Below are 20941 nucleotides of genomic sequence, written 5' to 3' on the forward strand. Positions count from 1 at the left end.
GTAACTTGATCTTTCATATGTCTTAGATCCTTAATTTTAAAAAGTTCCTGGAGGGCAATAACCACGTATTATAATAAGTTTCTAGCTTACAAGAGATTTTTTTATACCAAAAGTTGATTTATGAATTATTTAGAATCACCATGTTGTTTTTTTTTTTCCTTCAGACCTATTATAGCTTTAGGTTAAGGTGGGGTAATCCATAATGTGTCCAGAAAGGAGAAAAAGGAGCAAAACAACTCCTGCCCATCTGGGGCTGCTAGTAGGTTGGATACACCTCCCACCCCTGAGAGCTTCCTGCATGATATGGCCCAGCGGATCAGCACCTAGCATAGAACTGTGAACACAGTAGGTGTTTCCTGCGAGTGAAGTTAACAAAACCCACTACTTATTTTCATGCATAATAAGGGGGTACATTTAAGTCTTTCTCAAAGTGCATGGCACAGTATAGTTGTTAGTAGTCGTTTTGTTATTAAAGTGCACACAAAGCCACTTGATCACCAGAAGGATAGTCTCAAAAGTGACCAAGCTCATAGATACAGAGAACAGATTGGTGGTTGCCAGAGGTAAGGGTGGGGATGGGAGAAGTGGGTGAAGCGTTTGGTTTTTTAATTTACATAAATTGAATTTTAAAAAATATAATAGTAGATTTTGTATTTATTTGAGAAATCTTAAGACATGCAAATGCCATGTCAGAAAGTGGTCATATTACTCATAGAGGAGTATATATAGGAGTGACAGTTATCTTTCTTCTGACAGACAGAATTATAGGTGATTAACAGGAATCAGAAAAATGATGTGACTTATCCTTAAGGATTTTCTGTAGATTCTGTTTCTACTTTGAAAATTATCAGAATTACTATTAAAATATAATTTAATAATGCAAATATAGGCATGATTCTTGAAACTTCTTTAATCCTTTCAGAATATGGCATTTCAGGCTGAACAAAAAATAAAAGCAGATATTTTACGAAGCTTGAGTACTGAACAGCTATTCCGGTTATTATCAGATTCAGATTTGAATGTGCTGATGAAGACATTGGGCCTTCTTAGAAATCTCCTCTCTACTCGCCCAGTAAGTAAAATCACCCAGGTTTCCAGATTAGCTACCCCTGCATATGCCTGTTCTGCAATCACAAAACATTGCCCTGCCTCTCTGTTCCCATCAACATCTGCCCAGAAGTGTGATTCAAATGCTGCCCCTTCCCAGAGAAGCCAGGAGTTGATGTTTAGACCTGTCACCTTCATAGGGGTTCTGGGAGCTGTTTCACCATATGGGCACCTAACCCTCCACTCCTGCACTGCCTGTCCTCTCGTTCCTCCGTGCTGGATGGGAGCCAGCCTTGACTTGTTACTTGATTTTACTTGATTTGCTGGCCCGGATGGGTTTTCTCGTCTGCCTAAATCACTTATCTCTGGGGCCTCAGCTTCTTTCCCTTTAGAGACTCCTTCTCAGTGCTATTCCGTAGATACCTCCCTGCCCCGCCCACATTGACTGGATTGACCTCTGAAGGTGTCAGCATGGAGAGCAGTGGGCATATGTCAGAGCAGGAGAGGCTGAGCCTTGGTGTGGGGTCTTTCTCGTTCGTTGTTCTCTAATGTTCCCTGAGCAACAGGGTCAGCGGCCTTCAGGCAGATAAAGAAACGTGGGTGGTTCCCTTCTCTGTGCCTCACTTGTTTTCTGAGTCTTCTCTGTACATTGTTTAAGTTTTGAAAGCCTTCTGTTCTTTTCTGTGGTCTTTTTCTTTGTTCTCCAAATGTTAATTGTGGGTTTCCCATTGTTTTACAGCACATAGATAAAATAATGAGTACTCATGGAAAGCAAATTATGCAAGCTGTCACCCTTATTTTGGAAGGGGAACATAACATTGAGGTCAAAGAGCAGGTATGTGTTCCTTTTTTTCTTTCTTTTTTTTTTTTTGTAGGAATATCTTCTGAGTGTGAGTACCAAGAGAGATCGTAATTAGGAGTCTCCTGAAATATTCAAGTCTGCAAAAGACAGGGTGCTGAGATCAGAGGTGCTGTAGAGACAAGAAAGGTCTGAGGGGAGAGATCCTTCACCACCCCTTAAACTCTCTTCAAGAATTCCTCCTCTTGGAATGGAAGAAAACATGACCAGAGTCTATATTTTTACCCTCTGTGTCATGCTCTGTACCTACTATTCGTCTCTACAGGGATGGCCACCTCTGACCATCCTAGAGTGAATCCTTTCTCCAGGATTCACTATTTCTAGCCCTCTATATCACCATGCTCTGAACTCAAATTCCTACAATTCCCTGATGAAATAATCCCTTATGCTGGAGACATCTTTTATTTCTTTATTCTCATGCTTCCCAGTTCCTTATTTCTATCCCATACCCCTACTTTCTGTTGTGTTTCAATAGGGCAAGTTTAAGGTAGGCATGAAAATACAGAGGCTATGCGTTCATCAGGAGACAGTTTGGGAATTACTTTTCTATAGTTCCTGAGATTTATTATAGGATTTTTAACCTAGTATATATTTTGTCATAAAAGGAAAAGTCACCTGCAAACTTAAATTTTTAACACAAGATCTGAGGTTATGGTAATGTTCAGCTTTCTGACATAAATGTTGGCTACATGGGTGTGTTCATTTCACAGTTCATTGAGGTGTACACTTATATGTATGGAAGAAACTTGCCCAAGGTTATCGTGAAGAGTTGGACCCAAAGTCTAACTGCAGGGCCCACGCTCCTTATCCTCTGTGTTCCTGAGTTACAGTAGTTCATCAGGCTTCAAAAGAACAGTCCAGGAAGCAAGAGTAGTAGGACTTGGGAGCTGTGTTGGAATTAGTGAGCAAAAAAGGTGATAGATTTGACAAAGTGCTTTTAAGATGGATGTTTTAGGTGATTTCTATTGAAATTCAGTAATAAACAACCATGTTTTTTGATTAACAGAAATTTAACACAGAAAAACTATGATCTTGTAGGCATCACTGAAATTAGGGTGAATGAGATTTGTTTCTGGAACACAACAATAAAGAAGAGGCAGTGTTAAAAATAAACTATTCTACCTGGAGAGCACAGACATTTGTTTATAAAGACAGCTCACCTAGATAGAATTCCACTAACTTGAAAAGCGAAGCAAGGTAGAAAGGTGAGGCAAGATTTGGATGAAGGCAAAAGAAAAGGCCAACAACAATAGGGTGTTTTGGCAGGATACAGTGATACCCTCTCACAGATTTGGGTGATGGTCCAGAAGTAGGCTACTCTGGGGAGGCTTAAACTGTCTGGTTTTTAGCTAGGAGTTTAATTCTTCTCAAAAGTATCAAAAGATACATTCTTTTCTTTCTTTTTTATTGAGATATATTGATACACAATAAGATACATGTATTTAAAGCATACAGTGTGATAAGTTGACATATATATATATATATATATATACCATGAGACGATCACCATGATCAAGATGGCAAGCATATCTATCACTGTCCTTAGATCAGGAACAGGACAAGTATTCCATTCTTACCACTCCTATTCAACATCATACTGAAACTGCTATCGAGTACAATAAGGCAAGAAAAAGAAATAAAAGGCATACAGATTGAAAAGGAAGAAATAAAACTCTTCCCAGGCAACATGAAAGTCTGTGTAGAAAATGTCATGGAGTCAAGCTAAAACTAGTCAGTGAGTTAACCAAGGGCACAAGAAGAATCAATTGTATTTTTATATACTAGCATGAACAAGTAGAAATTGAAATTTTAAAAACACTATCATTTATAATAGCTCAGAAAAAAATGAAACTATGTCTAAGTCTCACAAATTATGTGCAGGATCTGTTTGCTGAAAACTATAAAACACATAAAGAAAGCAATCTAAGATCTAAATAGATATATACCATATTAAAATGTCATTATATATTACCCTTTACGTATGTTGTTGGATTCAATTTACTGAAATTTGGTGAGGAACGTTTCACATCTATATTCATGATACTGGTGAATAGCTTTCTTGTGATGTCTTTGTCTGGTTTTTGATATTGGAGTAATGCTTGCCTCGGGAAATGAGGTGGAAGTGTTCTCTCTTCAATTTTCTGCAAGAAAATTTGTGAAGAATTGGTCTTCTTTCTTTCTCAAATTATGGTGGTATGTACCAGTTAAGCCGTCTAGACCTGGTGTTTCTTTTGTGGAAAGGTGTTTAGCTACAAATTCAATTTCTTTTATAGAAATAGAACTATTCAGTTTATCTGTTTCTTCTTGAGTGAGCTTTGACATTATGTCTTTCAAGAAATTTGTCCATTTCATCTGTGTTTTCAAATTTATTAACATAAAATTGTTCAAAATATTCTCTTATGTTTTTAAAGTCTGTAGTATTCTTTGCAGTGAACTGTCTTTTGTACTTTATATTGGTAATTCCTTTTTTCCTGATTCAGTCTGTCTAGAGGTTTATCAATTTTATTGATCTTCTCCAAGAAGCAGCTTCAGTTTCATTGATTTTTTTCCCCCCTTTTATTTTTCTATTATCTATTTCAGGGGTTGGCAAACTTTCTACAAAGGGCAAGACAGGTATTTTAAGTTTTGCAGGCTATACAGTCTCTGTAGCAACTTCTCAACTGTGCTTTTTTTTTTTTTTAACATCTTTATTGGAGTATAATTGCTTTACAATGGTGTGTTAGTTTCTGCTTTATAACAAAGTGAATCAGTTATACATATACATATGTTCCCATATCTCTTCCCTCTTGCATCTCCCTCCCTCCCACCCTCCCTATCTCACCCCTCTAGGTGGTCACAAAGCACCGAGCTGATCTCCCTGTGCTATGCGGCTGCTTCCCACTAGCTATCTATTTTACGTTTGGTAGTGTATATATGTCCATGCCACTCTCTCACTTTGTCACAGCTTACCCTTCCCCCTCCCCATATCCTCAAGTCCATTCTCTAGTAGGTCTGTGTCTTTATTCCCGTCTTACCCCTAGGTTCTTCATGACCTTTTTTTTTTTTTCTTAGATTCCATATATATGTGTTAGCATACGGTATTTGTTTTTCTCTTTCTGACTTACTTCACTCTGTATGACAGACTCTAGGTCCATCCACTTCACTACAAATAACTCAATTTCATTTCTTTTTATGGCTGAGTAATATTCCATTGTATATATGTGCCACATCTTCTTTATCCATTCATCTGTGCTGTTCTAACCTGAAAGCAGTTATAGACAATGTGTAAGCACGTAGTAGACGTGGCTGTCTTCCAGTAAAACTTTATTTACCAAAACAGGCATTGGGTTGGGTTGTATTTGGCCCACAGGCCATAATTTGCCAATCATTACCTCTATATCATTGATTCCAGTTGTTCACATGAGTGTGTGTGTGTGTTGCTTTTATCTCTGCTCCCTAGCTCATGTGTTAAATTGGCTTGGCCCACGAACTAAATCAGTTTCTTTAAGATTTGGTTTCTTGTCTCCTCAGAATATTTACAGTAGGAATACCTGGGCTTCAAAGCAGAACTCTAGGTCACTCTGCCATGCTGGACAAGGCTGAGGATGCATAGGTGTATTCTAACACTCCAAGAAGGGGAATCACTTGCCTATCTTGCTGGCCTAGGCTAGTCTGAGGACTATTTCCTGAAATCCCCCCTTATACCCACTGTCTTAGTAGGTAAGAGAGGGGTAGTTCTTCCATAGGTGAGTCTAAGTTCTTTTCCATGGTTAGAGTCCAAATCTGTTTTTCCCCCTTGCTTTCCCCTCAGTCCTGAAAAATTCAAGGGTGTTGTGCACGTCAAGACTTCTGACAGGCTCACCGTGTACCGGATCACTGTGAAATCTGATGTCTTCCTCAGATCATCTCTCCCACTTCTGGGGCATATCAAGGTCTCCTCTTCATGATTTAAGTACCCTGGAATGAATAGTCCCTCAGTGCCTTGGATCATAAATTGCATTTTCTGTTTCCTATATCCTAGAGGCAACCTTTTTTGGTTCAAACATCAGGACTCACTCCTTAACAATCTAGTTACTGCAATGCGGTAATCTAGGAAAAATAAGATCACACACCCTTTAAGATACCTGAGGGTTTGGGCCATAGCAAGAAAACGTTCTCCTCAGTGAGCTATAACCTGCAAGCTTAATTAGCTTAAGTCTAGCAAAGAGAAAGGCTAAAATTGGAGAAAATTATTTGAATCCAGGCACCATCCCCACCTCTCATCACTTTCTTTGAGTAATTCCTTACTCTGCTCCTGGACTCAGTGTCACTTCCTCCAGGAAGCCTTCCCTGACCCTTGCATTATCACACAAATGCACTTAGTACTTTCTCAGTTCTGTTTTTACCTCAGTTGCACCACAGTGAAATGTAATTGTGTGCTGGCTTTGGAGTTAGGGAGAGTGTCCTATTCCTGTCTCAGCCTGTTGCCCAGTGGAGTGGGCAGAGTGCACGCACATTATAGGTGCTCGGCCAACGTTTGTTGAACTGCTAGGGCTGTCACTGGCTCAGTATCCCTGTCACCGTCCATTCACTTTTACCTTAATCCTTGCCTCTTGCTGGTCTGGCTATGAGACTGTAACAGCCAACGAGAACAGTCTTTTCCTGCAGTACCAGCGTGGTGATTGTCCTCATGATAGACTGTCCTGCCAACTGGCACAGGCTCCCTCTAGCCTCCGCATTAGGCCGGCCTGGACTAAGCTCCTTCACACATTCTGCTTCCCTTTCTGTTCCTCCAGTAGGGTTCAAAAAAGTCAAGAGGTCCTCATTGCACGTGGCTAGTGGACGGGGATCCAGAAGGTCACGAGCTTGGAAGCAAGTGGTATTTGGAAGGGGAGGTAGCGGGGAGTTACAACACCTTTGAAGTTTCTACCAAAGAGACTACCTCTTTGAAGAAACCTTGTGGGTTAGTAGCAAGAGCTTCTCTTAAAAATGAAATTTTCAAGAAAATAATAATAAATTAATTTTCCCTTTGATTTATGTGATAGCGTGAACTATGGCTGCCTTTGCCTAGCAGTGATGGTTTATGCCCAGAAAGAAGCCACTGAAACATTTGGGTTCTCTTTTACCTAAGGCAGACTGTCCTTCGGTGTGGTTACTTTTGTTGGCAATGACGTTATGAGATAAGAAATCAGGGCATTCAGAGTGGAACCTGTGAGAATCCATGTACTTCAGATGGGAAATTGCCTAAGTACTTGAGAGAGCTTGAGTCTGGGGACTTCAGAGCTTTCCTGATCGCTGGCCCTTTGTTCTTTTCCAGACACTGTGCATCCTAGCCAACATAGCAGATGGGACAACGGCAAAAGAACTTATTATGACCAATGATGACATCCTGCAGAAAATCAAGTATTACATGGTAGGCCTTTGTCCCTTTCATGGCTCTACACTAGCTGCACATTAGAAGGCAAGCACCGTAGCACTGTTAGCTCAAAATAAATTGTGCAGAGATTAAACAAAGAATAGACTCCTCTGTAACAGATTCCAGAAACTCTCTTCCATCCTGAAGGAAAAAACGACACCAAGCTCTTGAAGCTTGTGCCATTCCCCACCCTATCGTCTGATTGCCTTCCTCTTACACAGTGACAACTTGGGCTCTTGGCCTTCTCTCAGTGCCCCCAAAGCTTCCCTCTCAAAGCTTCAGTCCTGTGCGGATGAACCCTCTAGCCTCTGGTATCTCTGGCTCTAGTTCTTTGATCATTCTGCTTTCAGTCACAGTCTGCTACCTACTTGCAAACACCTCAGCCACCTACTGCCATGGCCATACCCGGGATCTTGTCATCACCAGAATCTGCCCATTGCCAAAATGGAAGTCAAACATCCCTCCTCTTTTCATTCTGTCGGTGTCTCCTAGCAAAACCCTAATCGTGGATGAACCTGTCTTCTCTTTGCCTCCTTGTCAGAGTTAACAACTGCAGAGAAAGGCACAGAACCGGGCTGACTGGTTTCACGTTAAATTCACATTTACAGACCCCACATGGGCACTCAGCACTGCCTGGTACCCTCCCGTGATTCTCCAGCAAGCTGGTGCCTCCACTCTCCAGAAGAATAGGTTCTTACCTTCTCCTCAGTCTTTAAACCTCACCTCTTATCTCCCTCATCACTCTGAGTGGTGACCTCACCTTTTGTTTTACTAAGAGGATAGAAGCCAAAATCCTTCAGCAGTTCCCTGTTACACCTTGAATAAAATCCATCCCCCCTTTTGATGGCCTGTGGAGTCCTACATGACCTGACTCATCTGTATCCCCCAACTTCTCTCATTCCCCTCTTCCCTTTGTTCACTACACTGACCTCTTTCCGCTCCTGGAAGAGGCCATGCATGTTCTTTTCTGCCTCAGGACCTTCACACATGCTGGCTCCTATGCCTGGAACACTGTTCTCCCCATGGGATGCCTTCTCACCTCTCAGATCTTAGCTCTGCTAACACTTCCTTGTGGGCTCTCATCTGCGTGGGTTATTCTTTGTTACTGCGTAATTGAGTGAAGTACTCCCTTCAGAGCACTTAGCTCAATTATCGCAACATACAGTTGTTTGTTTGTGTGCCTACCGACTGTAAGCTCCCTGAGGGTAAGGACTGTATCAGTTCTGTGCACAATTGTATATCCATCACCCTGTACAGTGCCTGGCCTTTAGTATATGCTTAGTAAGTATTTGTTGAATGAAAACCATACTTCTTCAACCGGGAACTCCCTTATCCTTCCAATACCAGATCCACATAGTATCTCTGTAATCTTCTGAAAGTTTCTCTGGACTTCCCATCCCCATTGAGGTACACCTATCTCTCTGCTGCTGTTCAGAGCCAGACTTAAAAGCGTCTTCTGCACGTGCTGTCTCCTTCCTCTCCACTAAATTCACTCTTTAGCCCACTTCGTCTGGCCTCCACCCCCATTGCTCAACTGAAACTGTTCTGGGTAAGGTCACCAGTGACCTCCTGTTATGCCAAGTCCAAAGGATGGTTTTCTCTCCTCAACTTTCCTCACTTATAGTGAATTTCAGCACAGCTGTTTCCTCCTCCTGGAAACATTCTTTTCTCTTGGCTTCCATTCCATTATGCCTCCCTGCTTAGCCCTGGACCTTTATCTTTTCTCTCCCACATGTACTCTTGAGATTGATGGTTCCTACCCTTTGTTGCATGGTGGAGGAATCTTTCAAAGCCTGTTGCCTTGCCCCTTTCCTCCCGAGATTCCGATTTAATAGTTCTGGGGTGTAGCCTGGGCATCAGTGTTTTTTTTTTTACAGTTCCCCAGGTGGTTCTTAGGTATAGCCAGAGCTGAGAACCACTGATTTAGGGACTCTCATCCACTCCCACGGCTTTTACTGTCATCTCTATTCTTTGTTTGGTTTCTGGGCTCCAGTTCAGTAGTCAATTTTGATAAATAGATTAGGCATTATCTTACTTACACTGTCATGGTATCAAGCAATACAAAACACAGCCACAATAATGGTTACTGGCCTTCAAAAGCCGTGACAACAAGCTTCCCTGATGGTGTCTACAGCTTTACAAATGCTGGTTCTTTTCTTAATAGGCGGGAGGGGTTGGGGAGCAAGGTCCAAGGGTCACATGGAGGGTATTCGCCAGCCTAGACCTCTCTTCTGAACTCTGGACTCGTATATCTTCCTGCTTACTCAGCATCTCTCTGTGGCTGTCTGAAGCCTCTTGAGGTTGGTGTTTAAAAGTCGATTCTTAAGTATCTCCCCTAAACCTAAATTTCTCCCCTCCTGACCTTTTCCATCTGAGTAGAGTGGCTCTGCCATCTACCCGTTACTCACACCAAGGAGTCAGTCTTTATTTCTCCAGCTCCTTCATCTCGTAATCCAATTTATCAGTTGGTCCTGTTAGCCCGGCCCCTAGCCGCTCTGGATGCTGTTGACTTCTTTCTGTCGCTGCTGCTCTCACCCTAGTTCAAGCCACAGCCTCTCATACCTGATTGACCATAACAGCCTCCCAGACACCTCAGCACTGTCACTCCAGTCCCTTCAGCCTGGGTGACCTTCTAAAAATGTAAATCAGGTGTTGTCCCTCCACTGCTTAAATCCTTCAGGGCTTCCTGTCAACTCAGAATGAAATCTGTCCTTATTCTGGCCTGCAAGGGCCTACAATTTAGCCATGCCTGCATCTCTGGACTAATGTTACTCTACTTTTCCATCTCAATATGCATAAGCTCTACAGTTTCTTTTTACCTCAAACCTTTTTGCAAACTTTTCCCTCTTCTTGGTACCTCTTGCTCTTTGTACACCTGGCACCTTCCTATTCTTCCTATTTTTTATTCTTCCTCTGTATAAATATTGCCTCCTTCAAAGAGATCTTTTCTGTCCATTTCACTTAAAATTAGGTTCCCACCCCTCCACCCTCCAGTTTTCCCTATCACAGCAATTTGTTTCCTCAAAAAATGTTTATTGAGTGAAAGATGGATGAACTTATATGTAGTAAATACTTACTGTTGTATTATAAATAAGTTCATTTATTCAACAAATACTCATTGCTGGCCTGATGCTGGGAGCAGATGACACATTTTATTCTGTTTTGTCTTAGTGGAGCCCCAACTGGACAGCTCTCTAAAAGTCTTGGCAGGTAGGAGGGAAAAAGAATCACCAACCATAGAATTCTAATGAAGGAAGGCATGTGCTTTTCTTTGTCTCTGCTTAATTCAGATATAGTTCTACATGGCAAGATGAGTCTGTCTCAGCCTTCAAGAAACTATTGAGCATATATCGTGTCACGGTATTTCACAGATATGCATAAGTTATTTAAGTGTAGTGGGGACTTTCTTTTTTTAATTGACCAATTAAAAAATCGTCTGTAACACAGAGATCAGACTTGTGGTTGCCAAGGGGGAGGGGGGGGAGGGGGAGGGATGGACTGGGAATTCGCGTTGGTAGATGCAAACTGTTACATTTAGGATGGATAAACAACAAGGTCCTACTGTATAGCACAGGGAACTCTATCCAGTCTCCTGGGACAAAGCATAATGGAAAAGAATATAAAAAACAGAATGTATATACATGTATAACTGAGTCACTTTGCTGTACAGCAGATATTGGCACCGCATTGTAAATCAGCTATACTTCTGTTAAAAAAAATCATCTGGAAAGATTGTTTTACCACTGGGTCCTCTTTCATTTAGGAGAAAGCACTGTATATGGATAAATAATAACTTAAGCAAAAATGGTTGTACTTTCAGTACATAAAGAGAAATAAACAGGAAGTGTGTTTCGGGAGCATAGGAGGCTCCTTAAGAATAGTAGAGACTTAGTCAAGTTTTTTGTGATGTGCCTATAGAAACGAGTACTTTGAATCAGATAATCAGTAGCCAAAGAGATAAATACTAAGTGCACATCCATTCAGTTTATTGGCCCGGAATGTTTCCTACTGTAGAGAAAGTATAGTCAAAAGCATAGACTTGTCATATGCCAGTGTTCCTGTGTGTATGGGTTGAGTGATAAATTGCAGACTGCACCTGTGGCCCTAGAGGTGTTTTGTTTGGCCAGCCAGAGGGTTTCTAAAATTTGAGTATGAATGTCTTTTGGCAAGGCTTCACTCCCCAGTGTGCCGGATTTCCTACCATTCTCTTGTCTTTAGCCCAACCTGTTCACCCATTAGTATTAATTTTGTGGCCTCCCCAAGACATTTGGGTTTGAGGTCCCGACTTCAAACTTTTAGGCTATTGGAATTGCCTGTGGTACGTTACCAAAAATGACCTCAAATGAGATTACCTCTGTTTTTGTTTCCTTTTCTGCATCAAATAGGGTCATTCACATGTCAAATTGCAGCTTGCTGCTATGTTTTGTATATCAAACCTCATATGGAATGAAGAGGAAGGTAAGAGATTGGTGAGATTTGTTCTGAAGAAAATTATGGGAAGGAAGGTCTTGCACAGGAAAGGCATCAGGCGCCCCTGAAATCCTGGGTAGAGGCACCTCTCATTGGCCCCCAAGCCCCCAACCGTGTCACCTTGGTATGAATGAGAATCCATGGGTCCAGTTAACACTGAGCCCCACCGTGGGGTCAGCACTGTTCCAGATTACTGAACGTGAGGGTGGTGGAGACCCTAGGGAAGTGAGTGACAGTCCTTGTCCTTGAGAGGGCTGAGGAGGAGGATGGTGAGAGGCACTTGAAGAAGACGAGAGGTGAGGGTGGGCAGGAGGATTGGCCTTGCACTGTGAGCAGGGGGAGCGCCTGAAAGGCCTACAGGCAGATGAGCTTAATGGGGAAGAGGGTGCATTGGTGAGAAGGGAGAACCACACTGTGCCTGGTGGAGCAGCCAGTCTGTGAGGGGGCCCCTGTAGCTCTCCACCTTGACTGTGCGTTAGAATCACCCAGGGGTTTTTGCACCAGCCAGTTAAATCAGAATCTCTGGGGGTGGTCTCCAGACATAAGTGTTTTTTTGAATTCCCCAGGTGATTCCAATGTACAGCTAAGGTAGTGAACACGTGCAGGAGAGCAGTGGGTCTCAGTGCTGGGTTGGCTGCATGAGAATCACCCGAGGAACTTTGTAAAACGCAGATTTCTGGGCTCTACCCCTAGAGATTCTGGTTCTCTGGGTCTCAAGGAGGTCAGTGCATGAGTGAGTCACTGTGGGCTCTTCAGGGGGGGGAAGAAAGAGTCCAGGAGAATTACCCTCCTTAGCACTGTGTCCAGAACAAAGTGGAAGGAGGAAAAACTGCATTCAGCGTGCAGGCCGAGAGACCAAGTAACAGCCGGGTACGAGGGAAACCAGCTACCCTCAAGGAGGTCCTAGTCTAGTTGGAAGATAGAACACAGCAGTGCGGAGTTGGAACTGCCACGTGCTGAGAGGCAGCAGGAAGTGCTGGGAGGTCAGAGGAGGGTGGAAGAGAATCGAAGGGGAAAACAAGACTGGTTTGGAGTAGGAAGAGCCTGGCTAAGTATGTCCAGAAAGAAGTGATGAAGATGGGGCCTGATGGCAGGGCCTTGTGCCAGGCTGAAGAAGCTGACCTTGACTCTGTGGTCCATGGAGAAATTAATCCAGCAGCAGAACCCTGGATGGACTGCAGGAAGGAGGGTCAAGAGGCAGAGAGACCAGTTAGAACACTGTTGGAGAATCCAAGCATGAGGGGATCTGGCTGCACTGGGGAGAGTGGAGGGCGAGGGGGCGGAAGGGGAGAGGGCAGAGGACACTGGTAAGGCTCCAGATTGTTGGCTGTACATTAAGGCGAGCAATTGCCTGGGTCATGTTCCCAGTAACCTGCTAGCTTTCATCTCTCAGGCTCACAAGAACGCCAGGATAAATTACGAGACATGGGCATCGTAGATATTCTGCACAAACTGAGTCAGTCACCAGATTCAAATCTTTGTGACAAGTGAGTATCAAAGTAAAAGGGCCTTGCTTTGGGGTATGTTGCATTCTTTTATGACAGGGTTTGAATTGCTTAGTAAGTCACATGGCCAAACTCAAAATCTTTTAGATTCTTGGATTCCCTTCTTAATAATCTGTCAGTCAACTGTGTGACGTTTGAGTAAGAGATAAACTAATAATTTGCAGATTATTAAAGATTCTCATCTCACTCTGAATTAACATGAGCCCAGGCCACCTTAGTGGGACTCTGGAGAGGATCCAGAGGTCATTCCCTTTCAGTCCCTCGATCATTAGAATAGAAATGCGTGTGGCCTTTTGGAGAGCAGAAACGAAGGCCAATTATAAAAACATTCATTAGCTCAGAAGCTCACTGAGCGCCTGCCTTGCGCCAGCCTGGCCTGGCTGCTGGGGATGCAGCAGTGACCACTAAGGGGTCCCTGTCCTCAGAGAGCTCACCTTCTCTGGGTGAGGCGAGAGTCATAGTCAGAGACCCCTCTAAGCTCAGGATAGCCAAGATTGTTTTTCCTGGCTGTGGACCCTTCTTATAACACAGCCTTCGTCTTCCAGCTCACTTTCATTCTCCACACTCGTGAGCAGGGCTCAGAGTGCTCCATGGTCTGGCTCTGCCTTCCTTGTGCTGCCCCCTCCCCCGTGCCCACCCTGTGCTCCAGCCACACCTGCCCTCTTACAGTATCACACCTTCAAGCATTTACACCTTCTTTTCCATCTGATTTGCCGTCCCAGTCCCCTCGCCTCTGAATCCCCATTCATTCAACAAATATATATATATATCTTAATACCAACCTCTACCAGGCATCGTTTCAGGCATCGGAGATATAAGGGTGAATAAAATTGATGACATCCTTGCCCTCATGTAACTTACATTCTAGTACAGAAGACAGACAATAAGCAAATGAATATGTAATATGATAGCAGATAATGAGAGGTACTACGAAGGTATAAGCAAGGGTGAGGGAATGGAGAGTAAGAAAGCTTCATGTGGTATAAATTAGTCCCAACCTCTCCGAGGATGTGACATTTGATCAAAGACCTGGGTGAAATGAGAGAGTCTTCCAGGCAGATGCTTAGAATAGTATTCCAGACAGGGGACAGTGGGTTCAAGGCCCTGAGGCAGGGATGAGCTTGAACGTTCAAGAAGCAGCAGGAAGACCAGTGGGGCTGGGGAAAAATGAGCGAGGGGGAGAGTGGTAAGAAGTGGACCCAGGGAGGCAGTGGGAACAACTGAAGAGCCTTGTAGACTGTGGCAAGGACTTTGGATTTTATCCAGATTTTAATAGGAAGTCAGTCATTAGAGAGTTTTGAGCAGAAGAGACAGTATCTGATTCAAATTTTTAAAAGATGGCTCTGGTGGCTGTGTAGAGAACGGTCTGTAGTAGGGCAGCAGTGGAAGCAGGGAGACCAGCTAAAGGCCGTTACAGTCGTGTTAGGTAAGAGATGAGGGTGGTAGTGCTGGGAGTATTGAGAAGTGGTTGGATTCAGGATTTAATCTAAAGGTAGAGCCAACAGGTTTGCTTATGGATTCAATGTAGGATGTTAAAGAAAGAGAGGAAAGGAAAATGCCTAGAGTTTTAGCCTGAGCAGCTGAATAGAGGGTTTACCAAGATGGTCATTTGCCAAGATGGTGAAGAATAGAAGAGAAGTGGGTGGGGGTAGGGAGAATCAAGAGTTCTTGTTTGGCGTGCTGACTTTTGGATGCTATTAGATACCCAAGGGACTCGGGAGAGTGGGGCTGAAGATATGAATTGGGATGGTATATAAAGCCCTGGAGCTGGCTGAACTCACTTAGGGAGAATAAACGAGAGGAGAGAAGACAGGAGGGCCAAGGACCATGCTCTGGGACACCCCACCGCCACCTTTAGGGGAAGATGAAGAAGGTCCAGCAAAGGAGCAGGAAGAACAACCGGTGAGGCAGGCAGAGACCTGGGCGCATAGGTGTCCTGAAAGCAAGGGCGGAGAACGCCTGGACAATGGCCATCCGTCGTTCAAAACTCAAATCAGGTTGTCACCTCCGTGGAAGTCTTGCTGGATCCTTCTGCACCCTGGCCCCCAGGCCTTGCTAGGGACCCCTCTCTGCTCCCATAGGACACAACACATGGTGTTATGGCTATCAGCTTGCTTACCTGCTCCACAGAAGGGAAGAGGCACTTGTTTAATTGTTCCTCAAGTGAATGGCTGGGCCAGATGGAGCACAGAGAGCTGGGCCCCTTCCTCCCTGAAGCTCGCCATCCAGTGGGTTAAAGACAAATCCCTGAATAACTGCAGCCCAGCCTGCTGCTCAGATGAGTGTTCCTTCAAAGGCAGGTCAAGGCCGGCCACATGCTGAAGGTGGGATTTGAGCTGTACCTTGAGGACAGGAACCTTCATGTCTACCTCCACATCAGTAGTAACAGCTGCTGGCTTAAGTGACAGGCTCTGTCAGCCCGTCTCTTTTGGCCGAGAGCCAGACTGTTCCCTGGGTTTCTTTTCTTGTGTTTGTTCAGAAATTAAAATAGTTCTGCTTAAAATCATCTCTGGGATGACCTGGAAAGAGGCCTCACCAGCATGAAGTGGGATAGTTTTAAGCCCTGGCCTGCACTGCTTAGACCAATCTGGTACTGCTTCCCCAATTTCTTTGGCACATACATTGTCAGCAGTTCTTAAACCCCATTAAAAGGGTCAAGGTCTGAGCTACTCTACCTCAGTCCATTTAAGGAAAGGTGACCTTGCCTACAAAACCATCCATCTGAAAGACTCCTTAGATATTAATAGATAGCAGAAAGATAATGAGGGCACAGTCTGAGGTCCGATATAATCAGATATAGCCAAAGATCCAGAAGGAGTCTGAATCGACGATTTTAGAGAGTAATACAGAATTTCGATCAAGACCCTCATGTGGGCTTTCCCACCATAGTAAAGTCTGTTACCTAAAGACAACATCTTTCAGGTTCTTTGTCTTTAAGACTTTGTGATCCTTTGACTTTGAGACACTTACAGATGAGGAGCTATTGCTAACTAGGCCTCTCCACCCCAGCCTCAGAGGGCCTCAGGTTTGTGAAGTTATGGTCAGTAAGAGGTAGCCTGTGGCTTTATTCTTAAACTTATTTCCTAACAAAACGACCTTGTAGAACCCAGCTTGCTCGTAACTTGGAGTGGTCTGTATGGAGCTTTCTGTTCTGATGAACTGGACTATTTGCAACTATCATCCTTATAGAGTCTTAAATAATTGCAAGAATATGCCTTAGCACACCTCTTTTAAAACTGTAGATTGTATCCATTACTGCAGCAAAGAAACTGCGCTTGAGTCCAGCTTATCGTTGCCCAGTCTGCTTTGGTGTACTTTCATCAGCTAATAGTAACAGAAAAATTTAACCTTTTCTTTCTATAACTTAGAAGCGGAGATCATTGCCAAAACCTGACTTCCTAACTTCCACACTTGCAGCCTTTACCAAATCATGATGGGAGAGTAAAGGAGGCCTTCTCAGTCCCAGCTCAAAGGAAGTCACTTTTATAAGGATCAGGATAGGTTAAGGCATTGCCCACATTGCACCTTTTCCTCTCCAGCTAGCTAACTTTTTCCCTAATCACTGTAACAACCCACATCCCACATCAGTCAGTGTCATCAGGCATGACGAGAAGAATGGGGTAAAATTGTAACCTCCCTTCCTCAGTTCTGAGGCATGTGAACCACCAGACAGCCTCATCCCAGGAGCTCTTTGCCCCTCCCACGCACCTTCTAATCAGCCCCTACCCGCCTCTCCCCGGTCAGTGTTCCTCTTAGCTTCCCAGAGCCCTAAGTGTCCTCCCCAGTGTCCTGCAGCACTAGATAAAACCTGCATGGCAATAGGAGAAAGTCAAGAATCCCAGATCCACCACAACTATATGCCAGTGACAAAGGAAAATTATAGAATGTCACTGGGTTGCAGCAGCTATAAGGACACGAGCAGGACCACAGGAAGAGGATGTAGCCAGCATGGGTTTGACGTGTGTGCTGACCACAGATCTCTGCCCTTTACAGTAGGTGTCCCACTGGGCTTACCCCGGTTCCCTTGGGGGACCTACCTTTTTAGACTTTCCCAGCTACCGTCTTTGAACCATGGGCTTTTTACTTTAATTACACTTCTGAGATGACGGCTAACAGGAACTTTGTGATTGCAGGGCAAAGATGGCACTGCAGCAGTACCTGGCGTGATGGGAACGCCCTGGGCGCCTGCGAGCATCCCACATCCTTGTTAAAGGAAGTACAGGAACTAGCCTCATTTGATTCCTTCTATTTGCACAAGTCACCTTGGACTGCAGGGAGCTGTTTTGCAAAAGCAATTTGGTAGGCTTAGATCTCAAATTCACCTTGAGAACATTTTTTTGAGGTAGTAATTTCCTCAGAGGACTATTGTGTTTTGTTTTGTTTCTTTCTGAGCTACCTGGACTCTTTATTAGAACAATCAATTATTTTCCTTTGGACCTACAATTTTTTGCCTATGCTGCAGCCACTTTGTGAGTGAGAATGGCTGTGTGTGTGTGTGTGTGTGTGTGTGTGTGTGCGCGCGCGCGTGCATGTGGGTCAGGATGAATGGACGTGTGTGTGTGAGGGATACCTCAAAGTTTTCTTTTCTTATTTTGTGTGAAAATCTCTTTTCTACAGATTTTCCAGGGTTTAAGCATTGCTTGCTGTATAAAAATCTTTACTGAATTATATACAGTTTGAATGAAATGTTATTTTAAAAACAAAACGATTGTTAAGTGTTCCATAAAGGTTATGTTGAATTTTGGTCAGATGAATATTTGTAAGTAAAAAATATATGCATTTCTGAACCTCAACTTACATAGATTTTCTTTATAAAAAACAAAAAAAGAAAAAAACAAAACGAAAAGGTTGGCTATAGTTGGCCTGAATAACAGGCACGATATATGGTGCTGTGCAAACTAGTAAGCTAGCATCTTATACTGCCGTCAATATCAGCAGGTACAGAGCCTCTTTTCAGCCTAATTCAATAAGCTCTCAGGCTTCCAAGTCAGATGGACAGGGTTGGGTGGAGTGAGGCGACAAATGCACCACAGGTTTTCTGAAACATCAAAGGGAAGTATAACTACTGATAGTGAAAGCCCAGCCATGACTGGTGGGCTGTGCTTGGCAGGAACTGGGCACCGAGAGCCTCCCAACTGCCCTAAATCCTGTCACTGGTATAGCAGTGTATGGCGGGATTTAGAACCAGTCATGGAACCTTAAGCTCCAACTAAAGTAGGTCATCACTTCGTGGAAACAAAGTCCGATCACCTTGTGCTTCCTGAAACAGCATATATCACTGTGAAACTAAAGAACGTCCTACAGACGCATCTGTAGGAAGAAGCAAAGAACAGGATAGTTTAGAAAGCTGTTTTTCTCTTGGCTATACTCAGCAAATTCTATATACTTGTCACTCAGGACTGCTATTCAGTGTGCTTTTGTAAAATGAGATGGAAATTTTAATAAGCGATGCGGCTAAGATTTTTTCCTGCATGAAGCCCAAAGCACTGACGTTTGAGAGAAGGGAAGGGGGTCTCCCCAGGAGGACCGCAGATGACCGCCTTTTCCAGCCACTACTGCTTAGCCCTTCAGCAGCCCTCAGCTTGGCACACGCTCCAGCTTCTGGGTCCGCTTCAAGGTGAACTCAACGAGGTTGCTTTTGACTGTTTGAAGGTACAGCCAGCCTTGCTTTTCCCTTTGCTCTGCGAAGTTCAAAGGCATCGCGGCCAGGAGGCGAGGTCTGCGGCCCAGAAGCTTGCCCTGAGTGCGTGCGCCCGATGGGTTCCCCAGCCCACCAGCCACTCCTGACGGGGCACACCATCACCACCCTGCTCCTTCCTTGGAAGAGTTAAATATGTTTGATTGCAAATGAATGTTTTTAAAATGTATTTAATGCCGGTTTTTTCTGTTCTCAACACGACCACCCAAGATTCAAACACAGAGATTTCCAAGTTGTTATTTTTTCAGAACATTACCGATTTAAAAATCTGTCACAACAGGAACTTGGGTTTTGTGCAACCATCAGAGTGCTAATGTGCAGAAGCCAGTTTAAAGAAAATGGAGTGTATTGGGGAAAAAGCCTTATTTAGGCCCACTCATTGACATTTCTAGTACTGGGAAAATATCCTTGGTTGGCATTTGTAACACAAAACACTATAGAGTTGGTATTTAAAGTACCAGGTAAATATAAATAAACCAATAATGAATTGCTGAGACAATCTTGAACCCAGATAGCATTGGAAAGTGGAAAGCCCAATGAAATGACACTTTCACACTTAAACTCTGTGGCTAAATCTTGCCTGTGGCTATAAACAGATGGTCAAAGAAAAAGTGCTTTTACTATGATTAACTTTTCTGAGTTGAATGAAGGAAAATGTATTTATTAAAACAAAGCTGTTTGCTGCTTTATGCAGGTGCAGTGTTCAGTCAGCAAGGAAGTGGGAGGAATGGGACGTGGTCTTGTGTTTCCACCCAAGTTCTTAACTAAGCTTCTCGCTCTCTCTAATACTGCATTCTGTTTCTCCTTTTGTGCCCTGATTGTAACCCAAAATTTATGAACTAGAAAAGAATGTCCAATTTAATAAGTTGCATTTTTTTCCTTAAGCACTTTATGCAGAACAATACATGTTCTTCTGGTAGTGTTTGGATAATATGATTTTAACACATGCTAATAAAAGCCAAGAAAAAAGCATGGCAACTTCTAAAAAGGAGTCTGTTTTCCAAATACCTAGAACATTAGGAAACATTAGAAGATGATGTGTACTGGCTTTCGGAACCTGAGATTCTTGGTGAATGGAGAGGCTGGGAAGTGACTTTGCATTTAAGAGGGGGGGCCAGCGCCCTAGGGTAACTGCAGCTTCCGGGGGGCCTCTGCAGCGGTCTGCGGCCCCCTCTTCCTGGTCTTTACAGGTGGCCACTTCCGGCCACCAGGACTCCCCCCTCCGTCCTATGCCACTCCTCCCCTGCCACCACCCACTGGACTCAGGCCCAGAGCTTGGCAAATGACCGTCTGCACAGGCGCCCTGCATTTACCGGAAGCGTGGCCTGGGAAGGGGGGACTGACCCCAGATCCTGCTGGAGAGCCGACAGGGAGGTTCCGGACACCTTGCCACCTGGGATAGGGGCTGGTGCTTTCCCAGTCCTGCTCCTTTGCACTGACCTTCCCTGGTTGCTGGGCAGGGAGGTATGTGTCAGCTCCCAGCACGAGGGAAGTTTTGTTCCACGACCTGGGCTCAGGGAAAGCGGAGGGAGCCCCCGCCAAGGCCGCATTGGGACCCACCAAGCCACCTTCCTCCCCCTCTCCCCGCAGCCCTGGCTCCTGACAGTCTTGGCTCTGCCGGACAGTCAGCCGCCTGGCTGAGTGGAGGGCCTGAGCCAGTCAAGCCGCGTCCTTCACTTCGTGGGGCTAGGCCTGCCCTCCACCCTGTCAGGCGCTCACACCCAGGAGAAGCCTTAACGCCTAAAATGGCGCCCATCCTGCAGGCCCAGGGTCTCTGCCAAGGAGTTCGGTCCTCAGACAGTGAGCAGACATTTCAGCCTTCCTCCAGATGGCTGCCAGCTGGGTGCACCCCGAGCAGCTCGTTCAGAGCCACACAGCACTTCTCTTCCTCCCCCTCTGCCCTCGCCCCATTCCTTCCGCCAGGAACCTTCTGGACTCTGAGAAGAGAAGCGCCCTACCGTGCAATAGAAGGAAGGAGCGTGTCGTCA

The 20941-nt window shown here is 44.3% G+C and overlaps 1 protein-coding gene across 3 annotated transcripts in view; it reads left to right on the forward strand.

Annotated features, from left to right (window-relative positions):
* ARMC8 (armadillo repeat containing 8) overlaps positions 1-18048 on the forward strand; it is a 102099-nt gene extending 84051 nt beyond the window's left edge. For all 3 annotated transcript variants that reach the window (XM_007170337.3, XM_007170338.3, XM_057545325.1), the window contains 6 exons: positions 923-1072; positions 1787-1882; positions 7182-7277; positions 11666-11738; positions 13144-13237; positions 17389-18048. In XM_007170337.3, the coding sequence (XP_007170399.2) occupies positions 923-1072; positions 1787-1882; positions 7182-7277; positions 11666-11738; positions 13144-13237; positions 17389-17422 (543 nt within the window). In that variant the 3' untranslated portion in view covers positions 17423-18048. The remainder of the gene's footprint in view (positions 1-922; positions 1073-1786; positions 1883-7181; positions 7278-11665; positions 11739-13143; positions 13238-17388) is intronic.
* The last annotated feature ends 2893 nt before the right edge of the window (positions 18049-20941 follow it).

This window comes from Balaenoptera acutorostrata, chromosome 4 (genome assembly GCF_949987535.1).
Source record: "Balaenoptera acutorostrata chromosome 4, mBalAcu1.1, whole genome shotgun sequence".
Taxonomy (NCBI): Eukaryota; Metazoa; Chordata; class Mammalia; order Artiodactyla; family Balaenopteridae; genus Balaenoptera; species Balaenoptera acutorostrata.